At 37.6% G+C, this 27,499-nt stretch overlaps 1 protein-coding gene and 1 long non-coding RNA gene across 6 annotated transcripts; one reads left to right on the forward strand and one right to left on the reverse strand.

Moving 5' to 3' along the window:
- Positions 1-593: 593 nt before the first annotated feature.
- On the reverse strand, positions 594-5,154 carry LOC110803653 (glucan endo-1,3-beta-glucosidase). The gene is made up of 3 exons (XM_022009180.2): positions 4,994-5,154; positions 3,590-4,918; positions 594-913 (listed from the first exon to the last, which is right to left on the reverse strand). Exons 1-3 carry the CDS (start codon positions 5,055-5,057, stop codon positions 879-881), a joined length of 1,428 nt encoding a protein of 475 aa, XP_021864872.1. The 5' UTR covers positions 5,058-5,154; the 3' UTR covers positions 594-878.
- Positions 5,155-5,214: 60 nt separating this feature from the next.
- Positions 5,215-27,499, forward strand: LOC130468039 (uncharacterized). Of its 5 annotated transcripts, none has more exons than XR_008928341.1 (18): positions 5,215-7,765; positions 8,648-8,812; positions 8,921-9,312; positions 9,800-9,873; positions 9,976-10,122; positions 11,019-11,125; positions 11,221-11,366; positions 11,468-11,577; positions 11,764-11,812; positions 12,073-12,239; positions 12,679-12,831; positions 13,004-13,117; positions 23,973-24,118; positions 24,195-24,387; positions 24,481-24,660; positions 25,962-26,059; positions 26,206-26,253; positions 26,872-27,499. It is a non-coding gene; the product is annotated as an uncharacterized lncRNA (long non-coding RNA). The 5 variants fall into 5 exon arrangements; XR_008928344.1 differs by having other exon boundaries at positions 23,973-24,090; XR_008928343.1 differs by having other exon boundaries at positions 12,679-12,774.

Below are 27,499 nucleotides of genomic sequence, written 5' to 3' on the forward strand. Positions count from 1 at the left end.
TTTTAGGAGTTTATTAGTTGATTATGGAGTGAGCCGAATTTAACAAACTAGCCTTCAGACTCTATTGAGTTTTTTTATACTTTATTGCAAGGGTTTTACCTAAGATTCAGATTCATCTAAAGACTTAATTTAAGACTTAGGATATCAATAGGGTAGGATTCATACAACAAAAGGGTCGTTGGAGTTGACATGAACGATAACATATCAAGTAAAGAAGAGATCGAACAACCAGCGATATAGTAAGAGCATCTCCAATGGTTGTAGCTAGAGACTAGCTTGAAATTTATAAAAGTTTCAAGCTAATAGCTAGACCATTGGAGTGAGAGTAATAAATTAGCTTAGCCAAGCAAATTAGCTTAAACAAGCTAATTTGCTTGACAACTAGCTCCAAAAATCGTCAAATAATTAATTGACAAGTGGGACAAGTGAGACCAATTTAAATAATAAGCTACTCCGTATTTGCTAGTCATTGGAGCACAAATTAGCTAGACAATGTAATAGCTTGAAATCTTATGTGGCATAACAAGCTAATTATCAAATTAGCCTACCACTAGAGATGCTCTAATAAATAAAGGCAATTGAACACTAGTAGATGTAGATGCATTAATAATACTAATACTGGGAGAGTAATTATGGTAAGAGAGTTGTTGGTAGTTAATTACAAAGAAACGAAACTAGTTTTAAACTTGGGTTTCTCTGAGTTCCCAATTAATATAATATGTTAATTAATGCAACTGCCCCGGCCTCCCAACGGAGTACTTCAAATAAATACAAAAAGAACCTCCCAAAATTTAAAATTAGCTACATATACTCGTAAATCATGCTGAAACAGACCTAACCACCACTTTAATTCAATTCAACTACTATCAGCTTTGGAGTTAATATCCTGTTGGAAAGTCGCATTTTCCAAATCCTGCACAAACAACCATTTTTACATTTTATCAGTATACTAAATCAGGAACAGCTTCATAATAATGAAATTTCAAAGGAGTTGGTCGGGTTGGGTTTGATTATGATGCATGATTTCGGGTACAGTCTAACAATATTTGTTCTAGCTTTTAGCATTCGAGTTCGACTCTACAAAATTACTCCATACAACTATTTTTATTTTAATTAAGAAACATAAATTAACACAAAGCCGACCTGAGAGAAACCTGAACCCAACTCGGACGTCTAAATTCAACCTAATATGACCCATTTATCATAATTTGTAAACTATTTTCTGATACTCCCTCCGTTTCAAAATGTTTGTTACGTACTCCCTCCGTCCCGAAATACTTGACCTGTTTTCCTTATCGAGCCGTCCCTTAATACTTGACCTGTTTCTAAAAATGGAAATATTCTAACAATATTATATTATTTCTCACTCCACCCCTATTAACCCACATACCCCCTACTCCATACAAAAAATAATTAAAAATTCAACCCCTACTCTCCCCCAACCCCACCACTTTACACATTTCCCACTAACTACATTAAAATAATACCCCACTATCAACTACTACCTATTAAATTAAATAAGTCAATTCAAGTCCCTTAAACTCTGTGCCGGTCAAACCGGGTCGAGTATTCCGGGACGGAGGGAGTATTCCTTTAATAGTGTTTCAAAATGTTTGTTACATAAAGAATCTTTCTATTTATAAACTTGTTACTATTATTATTTTTTGAACCAACTTTTATTTCTAATTGGTCCAACTTTTCAACTCAATAAATCTCATGCAACCAAAAGTCACAACAAGTTAGCAATCCGTGTGATTTTTAATTATTGGTTCATTTTGATAATAAAACAATCTTATTGGTTGTTTCAATGATTAGTGGATTGATGTATTATTTTTTTTAATAAAAGATTTGCACTATATTCAAAAAGAATAATAAATGTCAAATTTTAAAAAGATGGAATCAGATTTATGATGGAATCTAAAACATTTAAAATTAAAAATAAAAAAATCTTAATTATACGTTAATAAACGTGTCAAAATCCAAACGTAACAAACATTTTAAAACGGAGGGAATATATTTTTGGGACAACCACGAAATCGACATGAAACCAGACTCAAACCCCCTAATATTTGAAAATTTTGTTAACACATTATCATGATTATTAGAGTATCAACCTTTTTAAAGACAAAACAAGAATGAGATCTGAAATTCTAAAAGTATAAATTGTGGCAAGAAACTTTGAGAAAAGCAAACTCTAATTTCAATGTTTCCTGCATTGGTGACGAATATACTATCAAAGAACAATTCAGTATATGTTGCCAAACTAGCATTATTTTATTTAAAAAGTAATCGGTGGCAATATAATTTAACAACTGCTGAGAGATATTGACTAAATTGTCCATCTCTGACAAGTTTGGTTTTTGTAGAGTCTCTACCACATGGCTCACTATGTATGTGGGGTCCCCTACCTTCAAAAAAAAGGTATGTGGGGTCCCCTCCCATGGCGCACATTTGCACGCATTTACATACAACAAAAACACAGCAAACTCTGCTGTCTCAAACAATTACCAGATGATAAGATAATGCAAGTTTTGCCAGACCACGAGGTTACCATTATGCTAATATCATCGTCCTACACTACTCCTACCCTTCTTTTTAGGTTTACCCACTTTCAACAACCACTATCAAGCACCTCAATCTAAGTCTAGGACCAATTCTGTGGTGTGGTGGACATTGTTGGTACTGTAGTAGAAGTGGCAAACAAGTCATTTATACTCATCTATTCCGAATATACTCCCTCTGTATCTATTTAAGAGATACCCTTGTCTTTTTCGGCCGTATTTATTTAAAAGATACACTTGTCATTTTTAGTAACTTATCAACCCCACCATCTAATTAAATAATATATTTACACTCCAACCCCACCCCCACCCCCCTAAAATGGCATGGTCCCCACTTGTTTACTTATTAAAATATCTAATAAACCCCACTTGTTTTATTACTTTTTTAATTTTTTTCTTAATACCCGTATCCGATTAAGTGTATCCCTTAAATAAATACATAAGGAGTATTTATTATCGTTCGAATGGATGGATTTGAAAAGCCTTACGGAGTATTTACTTTCATACAGCAAAATTTGCAAACCAAGAGAGTTAATTAAATTGGTAAATCAAACTCCGTTTCAAAAACAACTTTGCCAAAAAAAATTGTGGAAGAGGCAAATAGTTTTCTAGTGGTGAAAGTTCAGTGCTGGGTTTAGATTATGGCCAAATCCAAATCCAAATATTGAGGTTAATTAATGGATGGAGTAACTTGCACAGTCAGTCATCAATTAGCTCCCAAGTACGTACTGTATCAAACACTCAATCATTTAATATCTTAGAATACTACGAACTAGTCAAATTTCAAAAAATCCTAGTTACTTGCAGGTACAAATAACTTATAAATTTTCTTAATCATTATTATCCTTACAATTAACTTATTACTTATGTACTTTCTTTGATCATTTTAGGTTTCATTAAATTAAACACGAGTGTGCTTGATTAATTTTCAATTTCAAGACGTTTAATATGTACGGAATTTAATCTCAACCAGATAGAATGTAAAAAAAAACCCTAAAAAGAGCGAGAGAGAGAGAGAGAGTACGTACTAGGTGGCTGAGACACCACAAAGGCAGCCCCTTCAAAGTCGCAAGAACCCATCTTACGGTTGTTCTTCTGATAAAAACTATTGAAAGCATACGAAGCGTGGGCCTCCAATGTATTAGGATCATAACACGTGGAACCCTCTTGAATCGGATGGCAATCAGCTTGTCCTTCCCCACACGCGAAATCTAGAGCTGCTTGCAGCTTAGCCTCCCCCATTTCCCCATTCGCCACACACCACGTCTCCTTAACCGTCACCTTCCCCGCCGTCCTACTACCTCCTGTCGCCGGACTCACCACCGGAGTAACTACCGCCGGACCGTTTCCTTTAACATCCTTCCAACTCTTCACTTCCTTTAACGTCAACGGAATGCTGTAAACCTTCTTCTGGGTCGGGTAGAATAACCCGTAGTTTCTCTCCGAAGTAGGCCCGGGCTTCTTGTTCTCGTTAAAGAGAGCAAAGAGGAATACCGTGAGTTCCGCCTTGGGCCGTAAAGGAGTCCCACCGCCGGTAAGAATCCGACGGACAAGGTTACCGTTGTAAGCTGCGGCATTCTCAACCGACGCACCGAGTTCCATGGAATCTCCCTTCGACGGCCAACCAGTTTCCGTCACTATGATGGGAATATCGTCGTACTTGAGCGCTGACATTGCGGCGAATACCGCGTCGATTTGGGCGTCGAAGAGGTTGAAGTATCTGAACCCAGTCCCGGAATCCACCACGCCAGGATTCTCCCTAAAAAGAGCATAATCAAACGAGATGACGTCGCTGTTTGCTTGGTAAGCAAAAATGGGGTAAGCATTCACCATTAAAGAAGACCCGGTTTCCCGGAGAAACTCCATCATGGGTTTAAAAACCGGTTCAACCAACTCGGACCGGAATGAACCGGCGGAACAAGGGTATGAGTTTCCCAGTGCGCTGAGGGCAATTGGGGAAGACACCTTGATTTTAGAGGCGAGCCCGTACTTGACAAGGGCATTATGGATATTTCTCATGGCGGGAACGAGGTAAGTGGTGGTGTTGTGTGGGTCCACAAACACCTCATTCCCGACTGCTATGGCTTCAATGAGTGTGTGTGGGTAGTACGCAACCACATTACGAAGAACCCAGACGGCGGCGTATGAGTTGCGAGTAGCGGCGGAGCGGAGCTGCTCGTTAGGGAGGTCGATGGTGACCTTAATGCCGGAGTTGGAGAGGGCACGGAGGACAGCCGGGTCGGAGTCATAGACTTTGACTCTGTCAATGCCACTGGATTTGAGGAGTTTGATGACTTTTGATGCAGAGGGTAGGTTGTTTGCTATTCTTCCATAGTTCACTCCGATTGATCCTCCTTCTGCACAACCAAAACAACATTAACAAACACAGTAAAATTAGATCTAAAGACAAGTGAAATTTGAGGAGAACGTACCTGAAAGGGATAGAAATGGGAGGAGTAGGATGAGGAGGAGAGAGGATATGGTGAGACGGTCCATTTGGAGCTCTGGTTTTTTTTCTATTGGGAGAGAGGAGTGTGAAAGCAGAGTGAGGAGAGTTGGGATTATGGTGGTGAGGGTGACAACCCAAGTGGATTAGAAAAAATGTACGGAGCAGGAAAACAGAGAATGTGGGGTTTTACGGTTTTTCTTTTCATTTTATTTTTTACGATTTTTTTGGTGGTAAATGGTACTCACTCCGTACTTATTTAAGGGATACAATTATTTTTTTCGGCCGTATTTATTTAAAAGATACACTTGTTATTTTAGTAACTTATAAACCCCACCATCTAATTAAATAATTTATTTACACCCCACCCCCATCTCCCAATCTCTAAAATGACATGATCCCCACTTGTTTTACTTATTAAAATATTTACTCAACCTCACTTATTTTATTACTTTATTTCATTCAATTCTTCTTCTTAATACCCGTGTCCGGCCAAGTTTATCCCTTAAATAAATACGAAGTGAGTTAATTTTACTCTCTCTGTTCCTATTTAAGTGTCCACTTTTTTAAAATAGCGTTTCCTTATGGGAGCGTCGTAGCGGCATTCTGTGAGGTGTTTCAAAACACATTACAGGGGCAATTTGGTCAATAACATGTGCCACTCATTAAAAAAAGTACCATTTCGTTAAACGGAATACTATTTCGATAAAAAAAATAGTACTATTTCATTAAAAACAGAGTACCATTCCGATTAAAACATGTACCATTTCATTAACTTTTTTGATGTTATGTTTTTACAAATACATAACCGTTATGGAATTTGACTTCCTCTTTCTTTATAAGTCCACTTTCCATTTCTGGACTACATTTGTCCACTTTTCCATACATTTTTCTCACTTTTTCATACATTTTTTTCACTTTTCCATAAATCATGATTGTTTTTTTCTTACACATTCTACACTTTTTCCACTTTTTCATCCTCACATCCACTTTTATTTGTACTTTATTAATAAATAATTATCTACTTTATTCTTTCCCCAAAAAACCAATCTCAGTCATTATTTTCTTACACACTTTCATTTTCCTTAATTACCGTAAATTCCTCTAAAATGAACACTTAAATAGAAAAAGAGTGAGTATTTGTAGATAATAAAAAAAATAAAAAATAAAAAAAAAACTTATTTAAGTGGTAAAAATAAATATCCTTTTAGTTATTCAATTATTAAGGGGTTGGACCGGCGACTAGCGGTGGTGAGTGGTGAGAGTAGGGAAGATGAAGGAGGTAAGGTGGGACCCATTGGGAGTGAATAGAGTATGCTAGTGCTGGAAATATGGACGTAGGGAAGCAGTTAAAAGTGTTGAGAGTGGGAATTTGTTTGTATTATGGGGTTATTATTTTGGTGAATCATTTCTTCCATTTCTCTCTCCACGTTGGCTTCCATTATGTCATCGTGCTGCAGTAATTTTGGGATTTTTGATGTTTTTAGTATTTTTTGTTATTTATTCGACTTTATGGTCAAGAACGACTTTAATTGTTTATTCCGTATAAAAATAATTTCAATGTTTAAAAAATGGACATGCTTACCCCAAAAAAAAAATGAACATGTGACCATGTAACCCACTATTGTGTAATAATGATATAGATAGCTGTTAAAAACATGTAGCTATTTTGGCCAGATGGCTCAAAAAAATGTAGCTTAAATAAATACTCTCTCCGTCACAGATTAGTTGTTACACTTACCTTTGCACAAAGTTTTAGGTGATAAGTGGTTGTTTGGTTATCAATTGTTATTTTATTGAAAAAGTAGATGTGATAGGAGTTAGTGGTGTATTTTTTTAAATTGAATGAGAGAGGGTGTGGGGACAAAAATAAATTAGTGGGAAAAGAGAGACAATATAATAATTGTGGGGTCATTCCTAATTTAGAAGTGTAACAACTAATCTGAAACGGACGGGAAAAAAAAGTGTAACAACTAATCTAGGACTGATAGTAAATTTTTTAAATTAAATATTGTAGGGAGCTACAAGTTATTGTATCTCGCCAATGTGAAAAGATGTAGCTTAAATTAATTGTAGCTAAAACTCTGATGTGGCAAAATTAGCCACAACACCTTGTAATTCACCAATGGAGTTGCTTTAAGGTGGTGTAGGTAAGTTTGTCACGTCAAATTTCTAGTTACAATTGATTTAATCTACTCCCTCTGTCCCGGAATAGTCGTACTGCTTTCCTTATAAAACCGTCCCGGATTACTCGCATCATCCTAACACTTTAAAAAGCACAAATTTCACATTACTATTGCAGCAATAGTGTGATGCCCATTTTACCCTCACCCATCTCTATTTACTACTCCTTTGCCATTACACCAAGATCGTGACACGTTGCAGCATCCACCGCCCTTCTTTTTCTTCTTCTCTCTCTTCCGTCTTCAGCTCTTGGTTGCTTCCCTTCCTCATTTTTTTGGGGGTTGCCTTCTCTCTCCCGCCCTTTCGGTCCTTCCATGTCTGATCTTCCTTTCATTTTTCCGGAAAATCTAGGGTTTCTTCCAATGATTTTCAGTTCCTCGCCGAAGGCAGAGAAGGGAAGGGAATGGAAGCGCAGAGTTTTCGGGAATTCTTGACGGCCGAGAGAGTGAAAGTGGTGATGATGCTGGCGTTAGCTCTTGCTCTCTGTATTGCTGATCGTGTTGTTATGCCTGTCTCCATTGTCCATCTTTCTCAATCGCATGGTTGGAGCCGAGCATTTGCTGGTGTTGTTCAGGTCTATGTTCTTTGATTGCTCGAATATTAATCTTGGCATTTTAAGCTTTCAGAATTCATTTTGAGCTATTTAAACTTTTAACAATTCTCCATGTTTCGATTGATTGATTAATTCTTTTGCAAGTAGTGTAACATACATGAATTAATAGTTACTTGAAATTGCTTTCACTGGTGACATAATTGAACATTGTTTATGAAGTTTTATGCGTTGAATGAACCTTCTTTGTCAAACTTTGTCCAGTTACTAAGCATTTAGCAGTTCCCGGATTTGCGTTTGAATTCGTCATAGTTTGAATTTGTTTGTTGCTCATTTGGTTATTAGTAGGGGGTTCTAGCTCCCAATGATACCACTTTAATGGAAAAGAATTTAAAGTTCAGTTAGGGATTGAGAACTTCAGGATTCAACTGCAAAATTATGGAGACTTGGACTGATATAGCAATTCTTTATCAAAGAAATTGAGTAATTTTCTATGTAGGAGAATGGATATATGGTAGAATGCCCTTTGTCCCTTACATCACTCTTATCGTTCATTGTCTTCTCACAATAAAATAAAATTTGTTTATGTGCCTGAATATATAATCTCGTGGGCCAATCAGTGATAATGACGAGGCTTGTGTCTTGCTAGAATTTTTTACGACTTGTTAACCGATGTGGAGTTTTTCCTGACTATATGTTTAATTGGGGATATATGTCCTCCTCTCTTTTTTCTTATTGACTTTAATGTCGTATGTATAAAGTTGCAGAATGTTGTTAGGTTAATCAATTTGGTATTGGATCTAACTGAGTAATTGTTTTATGTGGAGATGTTAGTTGGGTGAGTTTTGATTTTGAACTGAATTTTAACTAAAATTTTATGTCTTTTCTCTTAAAAAATTGATATAGGGTACAAACAGAGTCTACAATACAACGATTGTCGAGCACAAGAAGTCGTTGAATCGGTTGGTCGTTGATGAAGCCACCAATGATGACAAATTGACAATGCAATTGCAATTGTTGCTATGCTCCTGGTGCAACAGAAACGTTTCATAAAATACTTTTCTAATCAAGGTATAACTTTTATCATTGTTGTGTTTTTATTTAGTTATGTTGTTACAATTTCTGTTGTTTCTATTCTTACATTTTCTATTTGAGGTTCCAAGTTTGTTACGGTTATAGGAATTTATGTCTATTGAAGAACATCATCTGTAATCAAGTCCGAAGACAGTGGCCTTCCATCAACATCCCAAGGGAGTCTTCATATGCATCCAGCCAAATGCATTCAGAGGAGATCGCACGTGAAGTTACTCTCCGGAATGTTCCGTTCCCAGGAACAAGAAAAAATACAGGCCACAAAGGTTCAAAGAGAAGATCCTGATCCAATTTGTTCAAAGAAGTTATGTAATTTTGAAAATGAAGCTGAAGGTCAGAGTGAATTTGATGATGAAGCTGGCATTGCAACAGAGCTGGACTCTTCTAATAGACAGGAAAGTTCTTGCATGAGCTCTGTCTTGGATGAAGTGTCGATTGGTGCAAGTAGTTTTCAACAACTATAAAATGTCATGGTGAAGGTATAAAGGCTAACTAAAGCACGTGCACTTTCAGTTGATACCTACTTGAACGTATGTATATCATCCTGTAGTATTGTAGGTTTGTTTTCAGTCACTGAACTTGAGAATCTGAAATTTGCACCTTTTTTCTTGAGGGGAGGGGTTGGGTAGGTGGGGAGGGGTCATAATATTGTTATCCTTATGGTCCTTAAGCACGCCAGATAGGCAAATATTTGGTCTGATTCTAATTAGTTGAATGTGGATCTAGAAATGCTAATACACTAATCCTCTGCTTATCCGTGTCTTAACACCCGACTAAAAAATGCTATACACTATTTAAAGAGCTATGTTTTGATCTTGAAGTTTTTTATGCAAGATCAGTGTAGAATAATTTTTAAGATCAGCTGCATACTTTTAAGATGAGTTGAAGTTCGCATGTGCTCCAAATGATTTCTCGTAATACCACTCTGCATATTCTGAAACTGATTGACCTTCGCATGTTTTCCAGCTAGATGTAAGGACGAAATTGTGCATAAGAGACAGTCTTTGTCGGCCGGCCAGGAGTGCACAGCGGAGGCATAAGTGTGACGAAATCCCTAATGCTTGTTTTTATTGTTAGATGCTTTTAGCATTGGGTAACTTAATTAGTGAAGTGGAGTGATTGTGTTTCTCTTGGTGCTTCAGCAGTGTCCAATGCGCCAACTCCAGCTGTCATCCCAAAGCCAGTTGATGCATCATCTCAGAAGACTAGACGACCACCTCCAAAGGCTCCGTCTTCACAGCCATCCACCGTCAAATCTGACTCTAACCTCCCTTCCACGCCAGCGAAGGGTATGACATTCCGTGTCTTTGCTTCCATCTTCTTTCTCTCTCTTACTTCACTCTCTGCTACAGTTATATCACCCAACAATAACTAAATCTGGCGGTTGATATCCTTAATTGTGGCTATGATTTTCTCGATTTTCTTCTTTCAAGATTAGATCTCTTTTGATTTTGAAAACTTCTTTAATTGATTACCTCTCCTTATTTGTTTATGGGTTATAATTCCTGATTTAATTTGTGTGTTGTTGATAGTATTGGTTGGAAGATGCGTTTGATCGCGGTTTTCTCCGAGTCAGATTTATACTGATTTATGGTTGCTTCTGAATTTTTCCCTAGGTTATAATTTATGAATTTGATTTTGATTTTGCTTCCAATTTTTCTGGGTTTGGTTCCAATTTTATGGACCTCAATTTTCCCAGAGTTACTCGTAATTTTCTTAGCGTTATTAATACCGTCCTCACTTCTTTAGGAAAAGTTTTATCTTATATTTTAAGACAGCAAAAGGCAGGATGGAGAGTGGGGACAATTGACATTGTAACTTACCTTCAGGTATATATTTCAATTGTTTCCCGTGCTCACTATAAACAAGAAGAGACCATTAAGTAGAAGAGACCATTTTGGAAGATAGATTTCTAGGTTTGACCTCGATTTCCTCTGTTTAGGATTCATAATTTATTGTTGTGGACAATTTTTTTTTTGGAAAAGTAGGATAAGAGAATCCTTTCCTTTTGAACCCATATGAACTCTGAAAGAGATCAACAGAGAAGGAAGTGTTCACATTTTGAAATGATAAATTGAAATATATACCCCAATTGGTTTAGATATCGATGATTAATTTATTGATTGAAATAGTAATTAGTATTTTATATTATCAGAAGCTAACTTTCATTCTTTTGTATGTGCAGGTTAAGAAAGCACTTAGAGGCATCAAAGCGGAGGTTACTCACACAGGAAATGTACGGAGGAAATACTGAGTATCAGGATTGTCAGCACAACCTACCAGGGAGCTAATGTATTAGCCATTATTCTTTATTCTCATTATCTTCTCCTTAACACTTTCTTGCTTTGTTCCTTATAACTTATTCATATTTTCCGTTTTCTCGACAGTTTCATATTCCCTATTGATGAGCAAATGAATATGAAGTTTGTGGTTGAGTACTTCCGGGAGGTGTATGGATTTTTCCATATAATACACCCACTTCCCTTGTCTTCAAGTAGGGAGTCAAAAGAAAGTGAATTATTTTCCCATTGAGGTATGTCGTAGATAGTTTTAGTTAAGACTTAAGAACACGTGGCTTTCAGCAGCTTATGTGAATGTTTTACTGATTTTCTGTTTTTCTATGTTCTGTTACAGGCATGATAAATAGTTGGAGGACAAAGATATACAAAGAGATTGAATGATAAGCAAATAACTTCTTTACTCAAAGTTACATGTAGGCGACCATGTGACCAGGAAGAAGATAGGTCCTCTACTTAGTTTCTTTTGTTCTGATTTACTGGTGCATTATGCCTCTAAAGAGCTTTCTCCTTTTCTTCAACATGTTCTCCCCAAAAATACCTACTCTATTGTGATGATCATGCATATTGAGTTGAATAACATGCATAAGCTATGTTCATGGCATGAGTAATTTTCTTGCTTTTTCACTGCAGACAGTTCACCATAATGGCTACAACCAAGATCCCCTTGCACAAGAGTTCGGTATAATTTTTTTTTTTGCGACTTGTTAACCGATGTGGAGTTTTTCTTAACTATGTGTTTAATTGAGGATATATGTCCTCTTTTTTTTTTATTGACTTTAATGCCGTATGTTTAAAGTTGCAGAATGTTGTTAGGTTAATCAATTTGGTATTGGATCTAACTGAGTAATTGTTTGGAGATGTTAGTTGGGTTATTAGGGTTTTGGTTTTGAACTGAATTTTAACTGAAATTTTGTGTCTTTTCTCTTAAATAATTGACAGAGGGTACAAACAAAGTCTACGATACAACGATTCTCGAGCACAAGAAGTCGTTGAATCGGTTGGTCGTTGATGAAGCCATCAATGATGACAAATTGACAATGCAATTGCAATTGTTGTTATGCTCCTGGTGCAACAGAAACGTTTCAGACAATACTTTTCTAATCAAGGTATAACTTTTATCACTGATGTGTTTTTATTTAGTTATATTGTTGTAATTTCTGTTGTTTCTATTGTTAAATTTTCTATTTGAGGCTCCAAGTTTGTTAGGGTTATAGGAATTTATGTCTATGGAAGATGTGTTGGTTAGATTGTTTATGTAAAACTCAGCCTGTACATGCAGCCCAGTAAAAAGAAAGTTGAATTTATGAACAGCTTGAACACCCAAGAGATAAGAGGGAGTTTTACACAATGACTGCCATCCACCAAGAAATAAGAAGCATTCCATATTGTAAAGAACCAATTCAAAGACGTGATACAAAATCTAAAATAACTTCCATGGAAAAACCATAAATTTGTACCTAAAAAGTGAAGGACTAAGTTAGTTAGATATCTCAGAATTTGGGCTCCTTAGTGATCTAAGCTCTAAAACTTTTGGACTTTGGTTAGGAGTTTTAGCAGCAGCGTCACTTGACCAGGATGAGGAGCTCAGCTCAACTGAAGTTATTTTCAGCTGTCTGACTGGTCTTACAGAAACTTTATGAGGTGACTCCTTGTGACTTCCTCTGCTACAGATTTTAATTCCTCAGGGTTTGCAATGAGGTGAGTTTCGTCAATGCCAAACTCAATTTAAAGTTAGGGTTTGATTTTGATTTTCCGATTTCGCTCCAAGGTAATTTTATCATCTCCTCTTTTTTAATTTTTTTAATTTGGAATAATTAAAAGAAATTTGAATTGCAGTTAATTTCCTATTGTTTTTGTTGAATTGTTGCAGTGAGAGAATAGAATATCAGAGAGGAGATGAGGTATCGTGGTGGTATACTGGTATCCAGATGGCGATAAGACTTTTTGAAGCAAGTATAGTCGACAACTTTTGCTTATGCATTTGGTAATTATTCGTTTCTATTTTTAGGTTTTGATTGATATTAGATTGTTTATAATGTAGTTGATGACTTTGAAGGAAATAATGCCCTTGGTCCAAGTATGCATTCTATGTTAAGTCTAATAAATGCGGTTCAGTATTAATTAACAAGTTAATAATTCAGTGAGATCAAGTGAGCTGAATGCCTAGCTAGAGGCCGCTTCAGTTCAAGTGGAATTAATGATATTAATCCACAGCTTACTCTTGACTGAACCCGTAGGGTCACACAAATAGTACGTAAACGGATCAAGTATTTAATGGCATTAAATACTCCATCTATGAATATTCGGAACCGACGGATCTTGGTTTCAGTGGGAGCTGAGATCGTCACAGGCAAGAAATGAATACTCCGGAAACGATGATATTGCCGGAAACGGAAATATGGATCGTATCGGAAATATGAATATTATCCAAGTCGTAGATGTTGCCGGAAACGGAAACATGGTACGTGTCGGAAAATATTATTGGAAATGGAAATATTACCAGAATCGGAAATATTGCCGGAAACGGAAATATTGTCAGAATCGGAAATATTGCCGGAATCGGAAAATAATTCCGGAAACGGAAATATTAAATATTTGTTCGAAACGGAAATTAATTCCGGAATCGGAAATATTAAATATTGTTCGTATCGGAAATAGATTCCGGAAATGGAAATTTAATCGGAAGCGTATCGTACGAATTAGCATCGAACGAGGCTTGCCGGACGAAGGCCCAGCACGAAGCCGGGGCCAATCGCCCAGCAAGCATGCGCGCCACAAGCCCAGCCAAGGCAGCGCCCAGGCCTACCGCAAGGCAGGCCCAGCGCGCGCCAAGGGCCACGGCTGCGTAGGCCGTGCTGCGCGGGCTGCTGCTCGCACGCGCATGGGCAGCCCTTGTGGCTGCCGTGTGTGTGTGAGTTTGTGCTCATGCGTGATTCCTGAATCTACAAGAGTCAGTGTATGATTAAATTTCTATTCCTAATTGGATAAATTAATTAAATAGAATTCATGTAGGATTCTAATTCCAATTAATTCGCATCCTACTAGGATTACGATTCCTTTTCCATAACTCTATAAATAAAGGCCTAGGGGTCATAATTTATACACAAGTTTAAAAGTATTCAAAAGTGAGTTTTTGAGAGAAAATTAAAACACACATCTTGCTCAAAAGTGCCGAAATTTTCTAGTACCTTAAGGGCGATTCTAGTTGGTCAATCTTAAGGCGGATCCGGACGTGCTGTGGACTATCTACGGAGGGACGACACTTGGAGTCCTAAAAGACTTGTTCTTGTTCGGTTCGGGCGCAGCTAGGGAGGGCACGCAACAAAGAGTATGCATCTAAATTATGCTATATGATTATGTGTAAATAATATGTTGTCCTGGGTTAATGGTTGTTTCCGCATGATCTATGTAATGTCATATGTATCATAACCTAACAGTGGTATCACGAGCCCCTTATTATTTTCATAATCTAAATTGCATGAACATGGTTAAATATTACAAATTTGCAAGAATTAAAAGGGGTGATTAATTTTCGTAATTGTTAATTAATTGCAAATTGCGTTTATTTAATTATACGTACGCAGTTTTTCGGCAGTTTCTTCGTTACTCATCCGAATTGAGTGATTTTTGTGTCAATTCCGCATGTAAAAGGCATTCTAAAATTTTGACAAAATTAGTATTTTTCTGCCGAACCCAGAATTCTCAAATTCGAAGCCTAACTATGACTTTTCGAAGGTTTTAGTTTTTCGAATGCAAAATTTCGTAAATTTAAGATGTTAAATTAAATATTTGCGATTCTTGTTGATAAATCTTGAATTTTTGATTGACCTACTGCATATGTTTAACAAGTTTGAATGCCTAGTCTTGTTAATTATGCAATCTAATTTGTAATTATGATTAATTTGTTGAAAATTAGAATAATTTAGAATTAATTTGATTTTCATAATTAATTGTAATTTAATTAGAAACCTATGATTAAAAACCACCATAAAAATTGTAAATTTACGATAAATTTTAAATTTTTATGACCTAGACTTGAATCCATATCAATCGGAAATCAATTGGATAATAAATTTTCGATTTTTCGCCCTAAAATTATGAAATTAATAATATTTATTAATTTGTCATTAATTTTAAATATAAATTTTAAATTTTTATGCGATTCGTTCAAATAACTTGCACGCACGAAGCAATGGACGCTTCGTGTTACCCTTAAGGGGTGTTGTATAATGCGGGCATGCGACGACGAGCAAGGGAGCTCGTCGCCCGTGCGGCACGAATGCAATGAGCAAGGGCGTAGTGCACGAGCACAAGGCAGCAGCCCTGCCTTGTGTCGTGTGCCACGAGCAATGAACGAATGGGCATGGGCGAAGGGCGAGCCAAGGCAGTCGCGTGTGGGCAGCAAGCGAGCTGCGCCACAACGCGCGCTGCCTCGCACAAGTGCGCGCAGCCTTGCGCGCAGCGAGCGCAAGCTCGCGTGCCACGAGCGCTGCGCCCAGCACTGCTCGCGCGCGCAGCGCGCGATGTCGCTCGCCCAGCGAGCGATGTCGCGCCCCAGCGAGCGATGGCTCGCGCGCACAGCGCGCGATGTCGCTCGCCCAGCGAGCGATGTCGCGCCCCAGCGAGCGATGGCTCGCGCGCACAGCGAGCGAGCCAGCGCGCCCAGCGAGCGATCTCGCGCGCGCGCACTGCGAGCGATAGCTCGCGTGCGATGGGGCGCTGTGCGGAGGCTTGCGATAGGACAGCAGCAGCTATGCGACGAGCGCATGGGCTGCGCGCACATGGCCAGCAATGGCTGTGTGCGTACGGCCCATGGGCGTGCAACGCGTAGGGTGTTTGCGTTACGATTAGATCGTTTTGAATGTTTAATTTGAAAAATTTCAGTTCACGTAATTTTAATTAATTTTAAAATTAATAATTTGAATTAATTTCTTGGATTTTAATTTTGAATATTATAATTATAATAAATGGAATTTATTCTAATTATTTTACTAAAATTAAAATCATGAATTAATTTAAATGCGACTGAAATTAAATTAAATTTTTTGGATTCAATTATAAATTTATATGAGCTTTAAATTTTAATTAAATTTGTATGTTTCCGGTTAGACTAGAAATACAATTTTATGTTTAAAATTAGTAAAGCATATGAATTTATTGGTTTAAGTGGGAGCGCTTTTTAGTCATAAACTCTTGATTAGGTCTACAAATCCTTAAGGTTAAAACAACTCGATTAGAATTAATAAGGACTGAATAATTGGTAGATTATTGGTGCCCTTGATTAATTGCTGCAAATGTTTACGTGATGCATAATGTGTTTTACTAACCAGCTATGTGGGCCATTCATGATAATGAATGGGTGAATGGTATATATTGTATATATACTGTTTTGCAGGTTATGAAGTGACTAGTATGGCCCAAATAGGATAGAAAATATGGTCTGCGTACCATTAATTTGAATGTAATTGGTCTAAAGCACCAAAGTTATTTTTCAATTCAAATATGGTCTGCGTACCATCAAATAGTTGTAATTAGTTATAGCTTATCCTATTTGAAGAAAATGGTGCCTCCCACGGAGATTTTCAAGACGGACTTTGAAGTCAAAGCTTCAAGATGAAGTCGGGCCATACTAGATCACAAATATCTTATGCATGTTTTAAGTTATTTATTGCTTTAAATATGTCTTAAAATGCATGAGATCAAAAGCTTGATTATGTTGCATGATTAAGGATTTTAGTTCACTTAAAATCTAACCAACATAGTAAGAGCCTTAAGTTCCAAACTTAAAAATTGAGTTAAAAGGTGCCATGCCAAAATATACACTTGCTTGGATATCCTTTACATCAATCTAGTAATAGTTTTCGCTCAGCGAGGTGTTACTTATTGGTCCTAAAGGGGCAAGGTACACAAATAATTGTGAGTACATGTTAGTTTTGGTGAAACTCAACGATATAAGTAAGGAGTCCTTTTATGTCGTGGCAAATTCGATAGGTTTACCTAATAAGTTCTTAGACGTACCTATCAACCAAGAATAGTTTCTAGACTATTAGCAAAAGGCTTTTGCTTACCTAAGATGTTCTAGGATTAAGTCGACAAACTGTGCTTAGTTCTTCAATGATTTTAGGATCTTGGAATCATTTTATTCACACCTGCCGGAACACATAACTTGAATAAAATGCTTAATAAACATTGAATTATGCATGTATGCTAGAATTTAAGTTTATTAAGAGAAACTGTGAATGGTTATTTATTTGTTTATTCTTTTCAATTGTAGTTTTAATATGGCAAACAACAATTCATTCAACATTCGGTCAATTCTCGAAAAGGAGAAGTTGAACGGGAAAAACTTCCTTGACTGGCAAAGGAACTTGCAAATAGTTCTTATGCAGGAAGAAAAGGAGTATGTCCTAGATGAGGCGATGCCCGAAGCTCCAGGCGACGGGGTCACTCAGGCAGCCCTCAATCGTTGGATTGATGCCAACAAGGATGTGAAATGTCTAATGCTCGCCACCATGAGTGCGGATCTGCAGAAAACGTTCATCAACTCAGATGCTTTCACAATCATCAGTGAGTTGAAGAACATGTTCCAAGATCTGGCTCGAGTCGAAAGATTCGAGACTCATAGGCAAATTCTTGAGACCAAGCTTAAGAAAGGCGAGCCCGTAAGTCCACATGTTCTCAAAATGATTGGACTCATTGAGAATATGAGTCGGCTGGATCAGCAATTTTCTCAGGAAATGGCTATAGACACCATCCTCCATTCTCTTCATAGCGGGTATGATCAGTTCAAACTGAACTACAGTATGAATAGTCTGGACAAAACGCTCACTGAGCTTCACGGTATGCTGAAAACCGCTGAAAAGACGCTCAAAAGTGATAAGCAGGATGTGCTTATGGTGCGTGGGGGCAAGTTCAAGAAATCTGGAAAGAAGAGGAATGCTAAGAAAGGTGGCAACAAGGCCAGCCCAACTAAGCAAACTGGCGCCAAATCTGCAAAGAGGAAGGTCAGTCAACCCACTTCTGAATCCGAATGCTTCTACTGCAAGAAGAAGGGGCATTGGAAGAGAGATTGCTTGAAGCTAAAGGAAGATCAGAAGAACGGAACAGTCGTTCCATCTTCAGGTATTTTCGTTATAGACTGTATACTTGCTAATTCAACTTCTTGGGTATTAGATACAGGTTGTGGCTCACACTTATGTTCCAATCCACAGGGACTAAGAAGAAGTAGAAAGTTAAGCAAGGGTGAAGTCGACCTACGAGTGGGAAATGGAGCACGGATTGCTGCATTAGCTGTAGGAACTTACTATTTGTCGTTGCCCTCCGGGCTAGTTTTGGAACTGGAAGAATGTTTCCATGTTCCAAGTCTTACTAAAAACATCATTTCAGTTTCTTGCTTAGATGCTAAGGGATTTTCCTTTATAATAAAAGACAATAGTTGTTCGTTTTATTTTAAAGAGATGTTTTATGGATCTGCTAGATTAGTCAATGGACTTTATTTATTAGATCACGACAAACAAGTATATAACATAAATACCAAAAAGGCCAAAAAGGATGATTCAGATCTCACCTATCTGTGGCATTGTCGATTAGGCCATATAAACTTGAAACGCTTAGAAAGACTTCAAAGGGAAGGAATTCTAGAACCATTTGACTTAGAGGATTATGGTAAATGCGAATCATGTTTACTTGGCAAAATGACAAAGCAACCTTTCTCTAAAGTTGGAGAAAGAGCAAATGAACTATTGGGTTTAATCCATACAGATGTATGTGGACCAATGAGTACAAATGCTAGAGGTGGTTTCAGCTACTTTATCACTTTCACTGATGACTTCAGTAGGTATGGTTATGTCTACCTAATGAAGCATAAGTCTGAATCCTTTGACAAATTCAAGGAATTTCAGAGTGAAGTAGAGAATCAATTAGGCAAGAAGATTAAGGCACTGCGGTCTGATAGAGGCGGTGAATATCTGAGCTATGAATTTGATGACCATCTGAAAGAATGTGGAATTCTATCAGAATTGACTCCTCCTGGAACACCACAATGGAACGGTGTGTCAGAACGGAGGAACAGAACCTTGCTAGACATGGTCAGGTCAATGATGGGTCAGGCCGAACTTCCATTAGAATTTTGGGGACATGCACTAAATACAGCTGCACTCACTATAAATAGAGCTCCGTCTAAAGCTGTCGAAAAGACTCCATACGAATTATGGTTTGGAAAGCCTCCAAATGTGTCTTTTCTTAAGATTTGGGGATGTGAAGTATACGTCAAACGATTAATTTCAGACAAACTTCATCCAAAATCTGACAAATGTATCCTTGTGGGCTATCCAAAGGAAACAAAGGGGTATTACTTCTACAATACATCTGAGAACAAAGTGTTTGTTGCTCGAGATGGTGTCTTTTTGGAGAAGGATCACATTTCCAAAATGACAAGTGGGAGAAAAGTAGACCTCGAAGAAATTCGAGTCGAACAACAAACTCTAGAGAATGCTCAAGATGACATTCAGGATGAAACTCAGAGATCTTTAGAAGAATCTGGTGAGAATCATGGTCAATCTAGAAATGTTACCCCGCGTAGATCGCAAAGATATAGATCTCAACCGGAAAGGTACTTAGGTATTTTGACGAACGAGAGCTATGACGTTCTATTACTTGAAAGTGATGAACCTGCGACTTACAAGCAAGCTATGACGAGCCCTAGCTCCAAGCAGTGGCAAGAAGCCATGCAATCTGAATTAGACTCCATGTCTGAAAACCAAGTATGGGATTTGGTCGATTTGCCAGATGGCTACCAAGCCATTGGAAGCAAATGGGTTTTCAAACTGAAAAAGGACAAGGATGGGAAACTTGAAGTTTTCAAAGCTAGATTGGTTGCAAAAGGTTACAGGCAAGTCCACGGTGTGGATTACGATGAAACCTTTTCACCAGTCGCAATGCTAAAGTCTATTCGAATAATGTTAGCAATCGCTGCATATTACGATTACGAAATATGGCAGATGGATGTCAAAACTGCTTTCTTAAACGGCGTTTTAACAGAAACTGTGTTTATGACACAGCCTGAAGGTTTTGAGGACCCAAAGAATGCTAAAAAGGTATGCAAGCTAAAGAAGTCAATCTACGGATTGAAGCAGGCATCCAGGAGCTGGAATATACGTTTTGATGAAGCAGTCAGTGACTTTGGTTTCATCAAGAACGCGGACGAATCTTGTGTATACAAGAAGGTCAGTGGGAGCAAAATTGCTTTCCTAGTATTATATGTCGACGACATATTGCTTATCGGAAATGACATTCCTATGTTGAACTCTGTCAAGATTTGGCTTGGGAAATGTTTTTCGATGAAGGATCTAGGAGAAGCACAGTACATATTGGGCATCAAGATTTACAGAGATAGATCTAAAAAGATGATTGGACTTAGTCAAAGCACTTATATCAATAAGGTGCTTGATAGGTTCAAGATGGCGGACTCCAAGCGAGGCTACCTACCCATGTCTCATGGAATGACTCTAAGCAAGACTCAGTGCCCAAAAACACTTGATGAGCGTAGACGAATGAATGGGATTCCATATGCATCATTGATTGGTTCAATAATGTATGCTATGATATGTACACGCCCGGATGTTGCGTACGCACTCAGTGCTACGAGAAGATACCAGTCAGACCCAGGAGAGGCGCATTGGACTGCTGCCAAGAACATTCTGAAGTACCTGAAAAGGCACAAAGATGACTTCCTGGTCTATGGTGGAGATGATGAATTAATTGTTAAAGGCTATACGGACGCAAGTTTCCAAACCGACAAAGATGATTTCAGATCACAGTCTGGGTTTGTCTTCTGCCTCAACGGAGGAGCAGTAAGCTGGAAAAGTGCTAAGCAAAGCACCATTGCGGATTCTACAACTGAAGCGGAGTACATTGCTGCACATGAAGCAGCAAAGGAAGCTATATGGCTAAGGAAGTTCATAGGAGAACTTGGTGTAGTCCCCTCCATTAAAGGACCAATAGCCCTGTATTGTGATAATAACGGAGCTATTGCACAGGCAAAAGAGCCTAGACACCACCAGAGAGTCAAGCATGTACTTCGTAGATTTCACCTTCTACGTTGAAAGAAAAGAAGTCGAGATAAGCAAAATTGGAACTGATGACAACATATCAGATCCATTAACTAAACCTCTGCCGCAAGCGAAGCACAACTCGCACACTGCAGCTATGGGAATCAAGCATATTGGAGAATGGCTTTGATGTCTCTGTTTAATGTTTTAAAGTTTTAGAGTTTAAATCTTTGTAAAACATTATTGGTTAATCATTCACAATAAATGAAAGGAATTCATTTTTCCATTTAATTTGTGGTTTATTAAATGATGAGTCCCTTCAACTTGACGATATATTCAAGATAGACTGTCAGGACCAGTCCTGTGACTAAGAAATGTCTATCAAGTGAACTTGAATGTCAAAGGTTGAAAATGGTCCCTAATCGGAGTTTTCTATAAAATTGGACGCATAGAAAACGTTAGACGATTAGAATGCAAGATGACTAGTAGTTCTGTTTCTTGAACTATGTGGACATGGCAATGTCATAATCATTTGCATAGATACTTACTTTGGGAAGACTAGTATCGGACAAGACCTATGAAACTTTACTGTAAGAGATGAAAGTCTGTCATAAGTAAATTTCATTAAATTATTAGACACTAAATCCTCAATACCTGAGTGATTTGAGATTACTTGTTTGAGAACTGGTTGCTTTGACGTTGACCAACCGTCGCACCGTAAAAGGAGGCTATAAAGGCAACGCTCAGGTAATCACCTATCAAACGAAGTCTAATCTCAAGATCGCAAGATTGGGATTGTCCTCCCATAAATCGGGATGAGATGCTTAAAAGTTGTACAAGGCCACTCGGAGAGCTAGAAACTGTGAAATGCATGGCCGTGCTCGGATGAATCATAGGCTATGATTATCTGTTTATTTGATCAGTTGAACTCTGAAACCGAGGAACACCTCTGGACATAATAAGGATGACAACTCTTACCTTATGTTCAAGAGCAAGCATCGAGCGACAAAGGAATTAGGAAATGCACACTTGTCCCTAAGGACAAGTGGGAGACTGAAGGAAATAATGCCCTTGGTCCAAGTATGCATTCTATGTTAAGTCTAATAAATGCGGTTCAGTATTAATTAACAAGTTAATAATTCAGTGAGATCAAGTGAGCTGAATGCCTAGCTAGAGGCCGCTTCAGTTCAAGTGGAATTAATGATATTAATCCACAGCTTACTCTTGACTGAACCCGTAGGGTCACACAAATAGTACGTAAACGGATCAAGTATTTAATGGCATTAAATACTCCATCTATGAATATTCGGAACCGACGGATCTTGGTTTCAGTGGGAGCTGAGATCGTCACAGGCAAGAAATGAATACTCCGGAAACGATGATATTGCCGGAAACGGAAATATGGATCGTATCGGAAATATGAATATTATCCAAGTCGTAGATGTTGCCGGAAACGGAAACATGGTACGTGTCGGAAAATATTATTGGAAATGGAAATATTACCAGAATCGGAAATATTGCCGGAAACGGAAATATTGTCAGAATCGGAAATATTGCCGGAATCGGAAAATAATTCCGGAAACGGAAATATTAAATATTTGTTCGAAACGGAAATTAATTCCGGAATCGGAAATATTAAATATTGTTCGTATCGGAAATAGATTCCGGAAATGGAAATTTAATCGGAAGCGTATCGTACGAATTAGCATCGAACGAGGCTTGCCGGACGAAGGCCCAGCACGAAGCCGGGGCCAATCGCCCAGCAAGCATGCGCGCCACAAGCCCAGCCAAGGCAGCGCCCAGGCCTACCGCAAGGCAGGCCCAGCGCGCGCCAAGGGCCACGGCTGCGTAGGCCGTGCTGCGCGGGCTGCTGCTCGCACGCGCATGGGCAGCCCTTGTGGCTGCCGTGTGTGTGTGAGTTTGTGCTCATGCGTGATTCCTGAATCTACAAGAGTCAGTGTATGATTAAATTTCTATTCCTAATTGGATAAATTAATTAAATAGAATTCATGTAGGATTCTAATTCCAATTAATTCGCATCCTACTAGGATTACGATTCCTTTTCCATAACTCTATAAATAAAGGCCTAGGGGTCATAATTTATACACAAGTTTAAAAGTATTCAAAAGTGAGTTTTTGAGAGAAAATTAAAACACACATCTTGCTCAAAAGTGCCGAAATTTTCTAGTACCTTAAGGGCGATTCTAGTTGGTCAATCTTAAGGCGGATCCGGACGTGCTGTGGACTATCTACGGAGGGACGACACTTGGAGTCCTAAAAGACTTGTTCTTGTTCGGTTCGGGCGCAGCTAGGGAGGGCACGCAACAAAGAGTATGCATCTAAATTATGCTATATGATTATGTGTAAATAATATGTTGTCCTGGGTTAATGGTTGTTTCCGCATGATCTATGTAATGTCATATGTATCATAACCTAACAGACTTGTGAATTAAATGTTGCTCATTTTGATGTTGATTACTGTGATCGTCGCAATCGGTCGATGTCGTGATTATATTGGTAATGACAGCGTCACTATGATTACCCCAAACCTTGTCCCAACCTAAAACGAGAGTCAAAAGAGCCTAAAATTTCCTGAATTTCCCCTTATTGAACTGAATTGTTAATAATAGTTGAAGAAAGAAAGCATCCCTTAAGATTATAAACTTTTGGGATAAAGGGAATAATTTTTGTTTTTGACTACAATTTGCAGTCTCGACGTCTCCTAAACTGGTTACAATTATATTTACGGATGTTAATGTTTGTCTTGACTCCCTTTTCTTTGTTGAGTAGGTCCTGGTGTTTTTACCCCATATCGGTGAGCGAGTTTGTTCAAATTGACTTTCAAAAGGGAGGCACCACTACTTGCAGGAGATCTGAGGTTTCTAATAAATCCTTCCATTTAACTCAGGTGCATTGGAACCATGTCGATGAAAATAGTACGTTTTTCACTTTCCTGATTGGAGTCAGGAATTCTTGATTGTCTTATCAAGGATTATATTTTTCTCTATGCAGGAGTCTGCCAGGAAGAAGCATGGTTTGATTCAGTGATCATACTAGAATCAGTTTTTCTTCGCAGATGCATACATATGCTCCTGCAATGTTCCTGGGTGACAACGATGGTGAAGGCATAAGTCTGGTGCTGTATTTCAAGCTATCTGACAAAATCGACCAAGAAATTCCATCAGACTTCATAGACAGCATCAAGGTACTTTGTTTCTGTTGTTTTTTGACCTACTTTTTCCTTAAAACACTCACACTTACTGCAGTTTATCCTAAAGAAAAGCATTTCCTAATGCAGAGACTGGTAGACAATGAATCTGAGAAGCTTAAATTAGTGGTTCCTTGCATAGAAAGACTTAAAATCTTGTCGGGGGTGGTAAATCCGGAGGATCTTCAGTTGAGTTCTACTGACAAGAGACTTCTTAATGCTTACAAGGACAAACCAGTTCTGTCACGCCCTCAGCATGATTTTTTCAAGGTTTGACACCATTATCTCAAATCATTCTTTGAGGTTTATATACTCTTAACAATTCAGGAAGCAATTTGCATAAATATATTAGAATGAGTCTTAGAAACCTTAAATGTGCCACATAAAACATGTAAAGGGTTTAAAATGATTAGTTAGTTTCCTTAACTCAAAGTTGGGCGAGAAAATGCCATTTTAGGCAAAATATGACCTATAACGATAAAATAAACCTTAAATGTGAATAAATACATTTGAATATGTATTAGAAAGTTAACACTAGGCTTATAAAACATGTAATAAGTTTAAAATCATCCCCTAGGTCATTTAGTTAAAAATTGGGAGCGAAAATGCCTTAGTTTAGCCTAAATATGACCTATATCGACCAAATGAGCCTAAAATGTGCATAAATACATTAGAATGAGTCTTAGAAACCTTGAATGTGACACATAAAACATGTAAACGGTTTAAAATGATAAGTTTGGTTCCTTAGCTCAAAGTTGGGCCAGAAAATATCATTTTAGGCAAATATGACCTATAACGACCCAATAAGCATTAAATGTGAATAAATACATTTGAATATGTCTTAGAAAGTTAACACTAGGCTTATAAAACATGTCATAAGTTTAAAATCATCCCCTAGGTCATTTAGTTAAAAAATGGGAGCGAAAACGCCTTAGTTTAGCCTAAATATGACCTATATCGACCAAATGAGCCTAAAATGTGCATAAATACATCAGCATGAGTCTTAGAAACCTTGAATGTGACGCATAAAACATGTGAACGGTTTAAAATGATAAGTTTGGTTCCTTAGCTCAAAGTTGGGCGAGAAAATGCCATTTTAGGCAAAATAGGACCTATAACGACCCAATAAGCATTAAATGTGAATAAATACATTTGAATATGTCTTAGAAAGTTAACACTAGGCTTATGGTATCTTGCGCTTAGTGCCCTAAACATTCTTTCAAATGCCCCTCACCCCGACAAAGTTGATGAGATAGACTAAAATACATATGCTCCCCTGGCTCTTAGCTGTAAATTTTTGCATCACTGGTTGCATGTTTGTTGCAGGTTATCCAACTAAAATAAAATCGTTGTCTCATCTTGTAATTTACAGTTGTTTGTTCTAAAACTCGGTTATCTTAATACTGGACTCATTGTTTTTATGTATAATCCAACTGAAATAAAATGGTTGCCTCATCTTGTAATTTAAAGTTGGTAATTCTGACGCAATTATCTTTTTGCATGTTTTTGGGTCCAAAGTATAGCTATTTCATCTTCTTATTATCCTGACAATTCCTTTTTTCGAGTTGCAGTCCTTGGAAACTTTGGTCTCGGCTCAAACAGATTCATTTCTGATCGTTATTCCTCAAATCATACAGTGTCTGAATATCACGTGTACGAGTTCTTTAGGGTACGTCATGAGGTGTCAAATGTTTTCTTTGTTTCTTGCTACTTATGTGTTAAAATATTGCAAATAGTATTGATGTCATGTACGTAAATGTCCTGCCTTTTGTCAATCTTCTTGCTTAACGTATTCTTGTTTCTATTGATAATTAGGTTCAAAATCACAATGCTTTTGTGCTTTTCGGTGGTCTAAATATAGGGGTAAGCTTCCTCAAAGTTAAAATCCAAAGTTTTAGTTGAAAGAAAAGCCTAAATCATGATCAGTTTTTGATATGGATCATTATTGGTCCTATCTGTTGGATAACAGTGATTAGTTTACATCAGTTATCACATGGGTTAACCTGTCTCGGTTTGTTTTATAATCCTTTAAGCTCTGTGTAATTGTCCTTGAGAATTATTCTTATTTGATCTTTTTCTTCCAATCTGAAATATAAGTTGTTTTAGCTTATTTCGGTGAATCCAGGTTATAAGGCAATACACCTTAAAATCACAAAATTTAACCAACTTCTCAATATGGGTGAAATATTCTAAAATGACTTGAATTTTGGATCAAAGGGAAACTTGAATGTTGTTGAGAAGTATGTAACCCATTGCCACCACACGTACATTAGTACATCCAATATCCGTGCAATTCTGACCTTGTTTTCAATTAATCTGTTTTTAACATGTATGCCTTGAACTACTTAGAATGCATGTCGAGATGACTTTGGTTGCCCTCTTATCTCTTAATTTCATGGATGAATGTCTGAAATAGTTGCAGAACATACAAGTTAATAGCTTTTTCAAAGGCATGATGTATCTTTCAAATTTTTATTACAGATGTGGAACTGTTCTCGTGAGGAAGGTACAACGAGCTTTCTACGTTTTCTATGACTTCAGTAACTTCGTACCAAGTAAATATTCATAAACGCCGTGTATTAGAGACTACATGCTCTTACAAAGGTTAAAGCAACTAGATACTTTTACGTTTTAATTTAACAGGTGTCTTCCGATTGAATCTTGTAGAGTTCCTGTTATCATCTTTGCATTGGGTGATATGTGAGTTTGAGCGGCTTCAAAGATCCACTTATGAGTCCTGGTAGAAATATAATAAGAGTAATTGTTTGAAAATTTGAACTCCAACACTCCTGAAGTATCATTTAAGCCGATGAAGAAGTTGGATAAGCTTCTTTGGATGTGGATAGTTGCTGCGAGTGTAGAGTTAAGGAGGGAGTAGAATTGTACTGTAGAAAATAAGAAGAGCAAGAGGAAAAGCCGAACTGTTTAGTTGTCCCTGGATTGTTTAGAGGATAATCAGGATTTATCCCTGGACTGTTTAGTTCTAAGAAGATTACATTCATATTGTTTTTTTCTATATTATACTCTCAGCTCCCCAATGACGAGTTTTCTTATTGACGATAACCATTTCTCAGTATCATTTGTATTCGTATTTATCATCAAGTCCAAG

Source organism: Spinacia oleracea, chromosome 2, assembly GCF_020520425.1.
Source record: "Spinacia oleracea cultivar Varoflay chromosome 2, BTI_SOV_V1, whole genome shotgun sequence".
NCBI classification, from domain to species: domain Eukaryota; kingdom Viridiplantae; phylum Streptophyta; class Magnoliopsida; order Caryophyllales; family Amaranthaceae; genus Spinacia; species Spinacia oleracea.

Coding starts and splice junctions, on each gene's coding strand:
- LOC110803653 (XM_022009180.2), bottom strand. CDS start 5,057: ATGGACCGTCTCACCATATCCTCTCTCCTCCTCATCCTACTCCTCCCA. Junction 4,919..4,993: donor CCCATTTCTATCCCTTTCAG/GTACGTTCTCCT, acceptor TTGGTTGTGCAG/AAGGAGGATCAATCGGAGTG. Junction 914..3,589: donor TGTGGTGTCTCAGCCACCTA/GTACGTACTCTC, acceptor TTGTTTGTGCAG/GATTTGGAAAATGCGACTTT.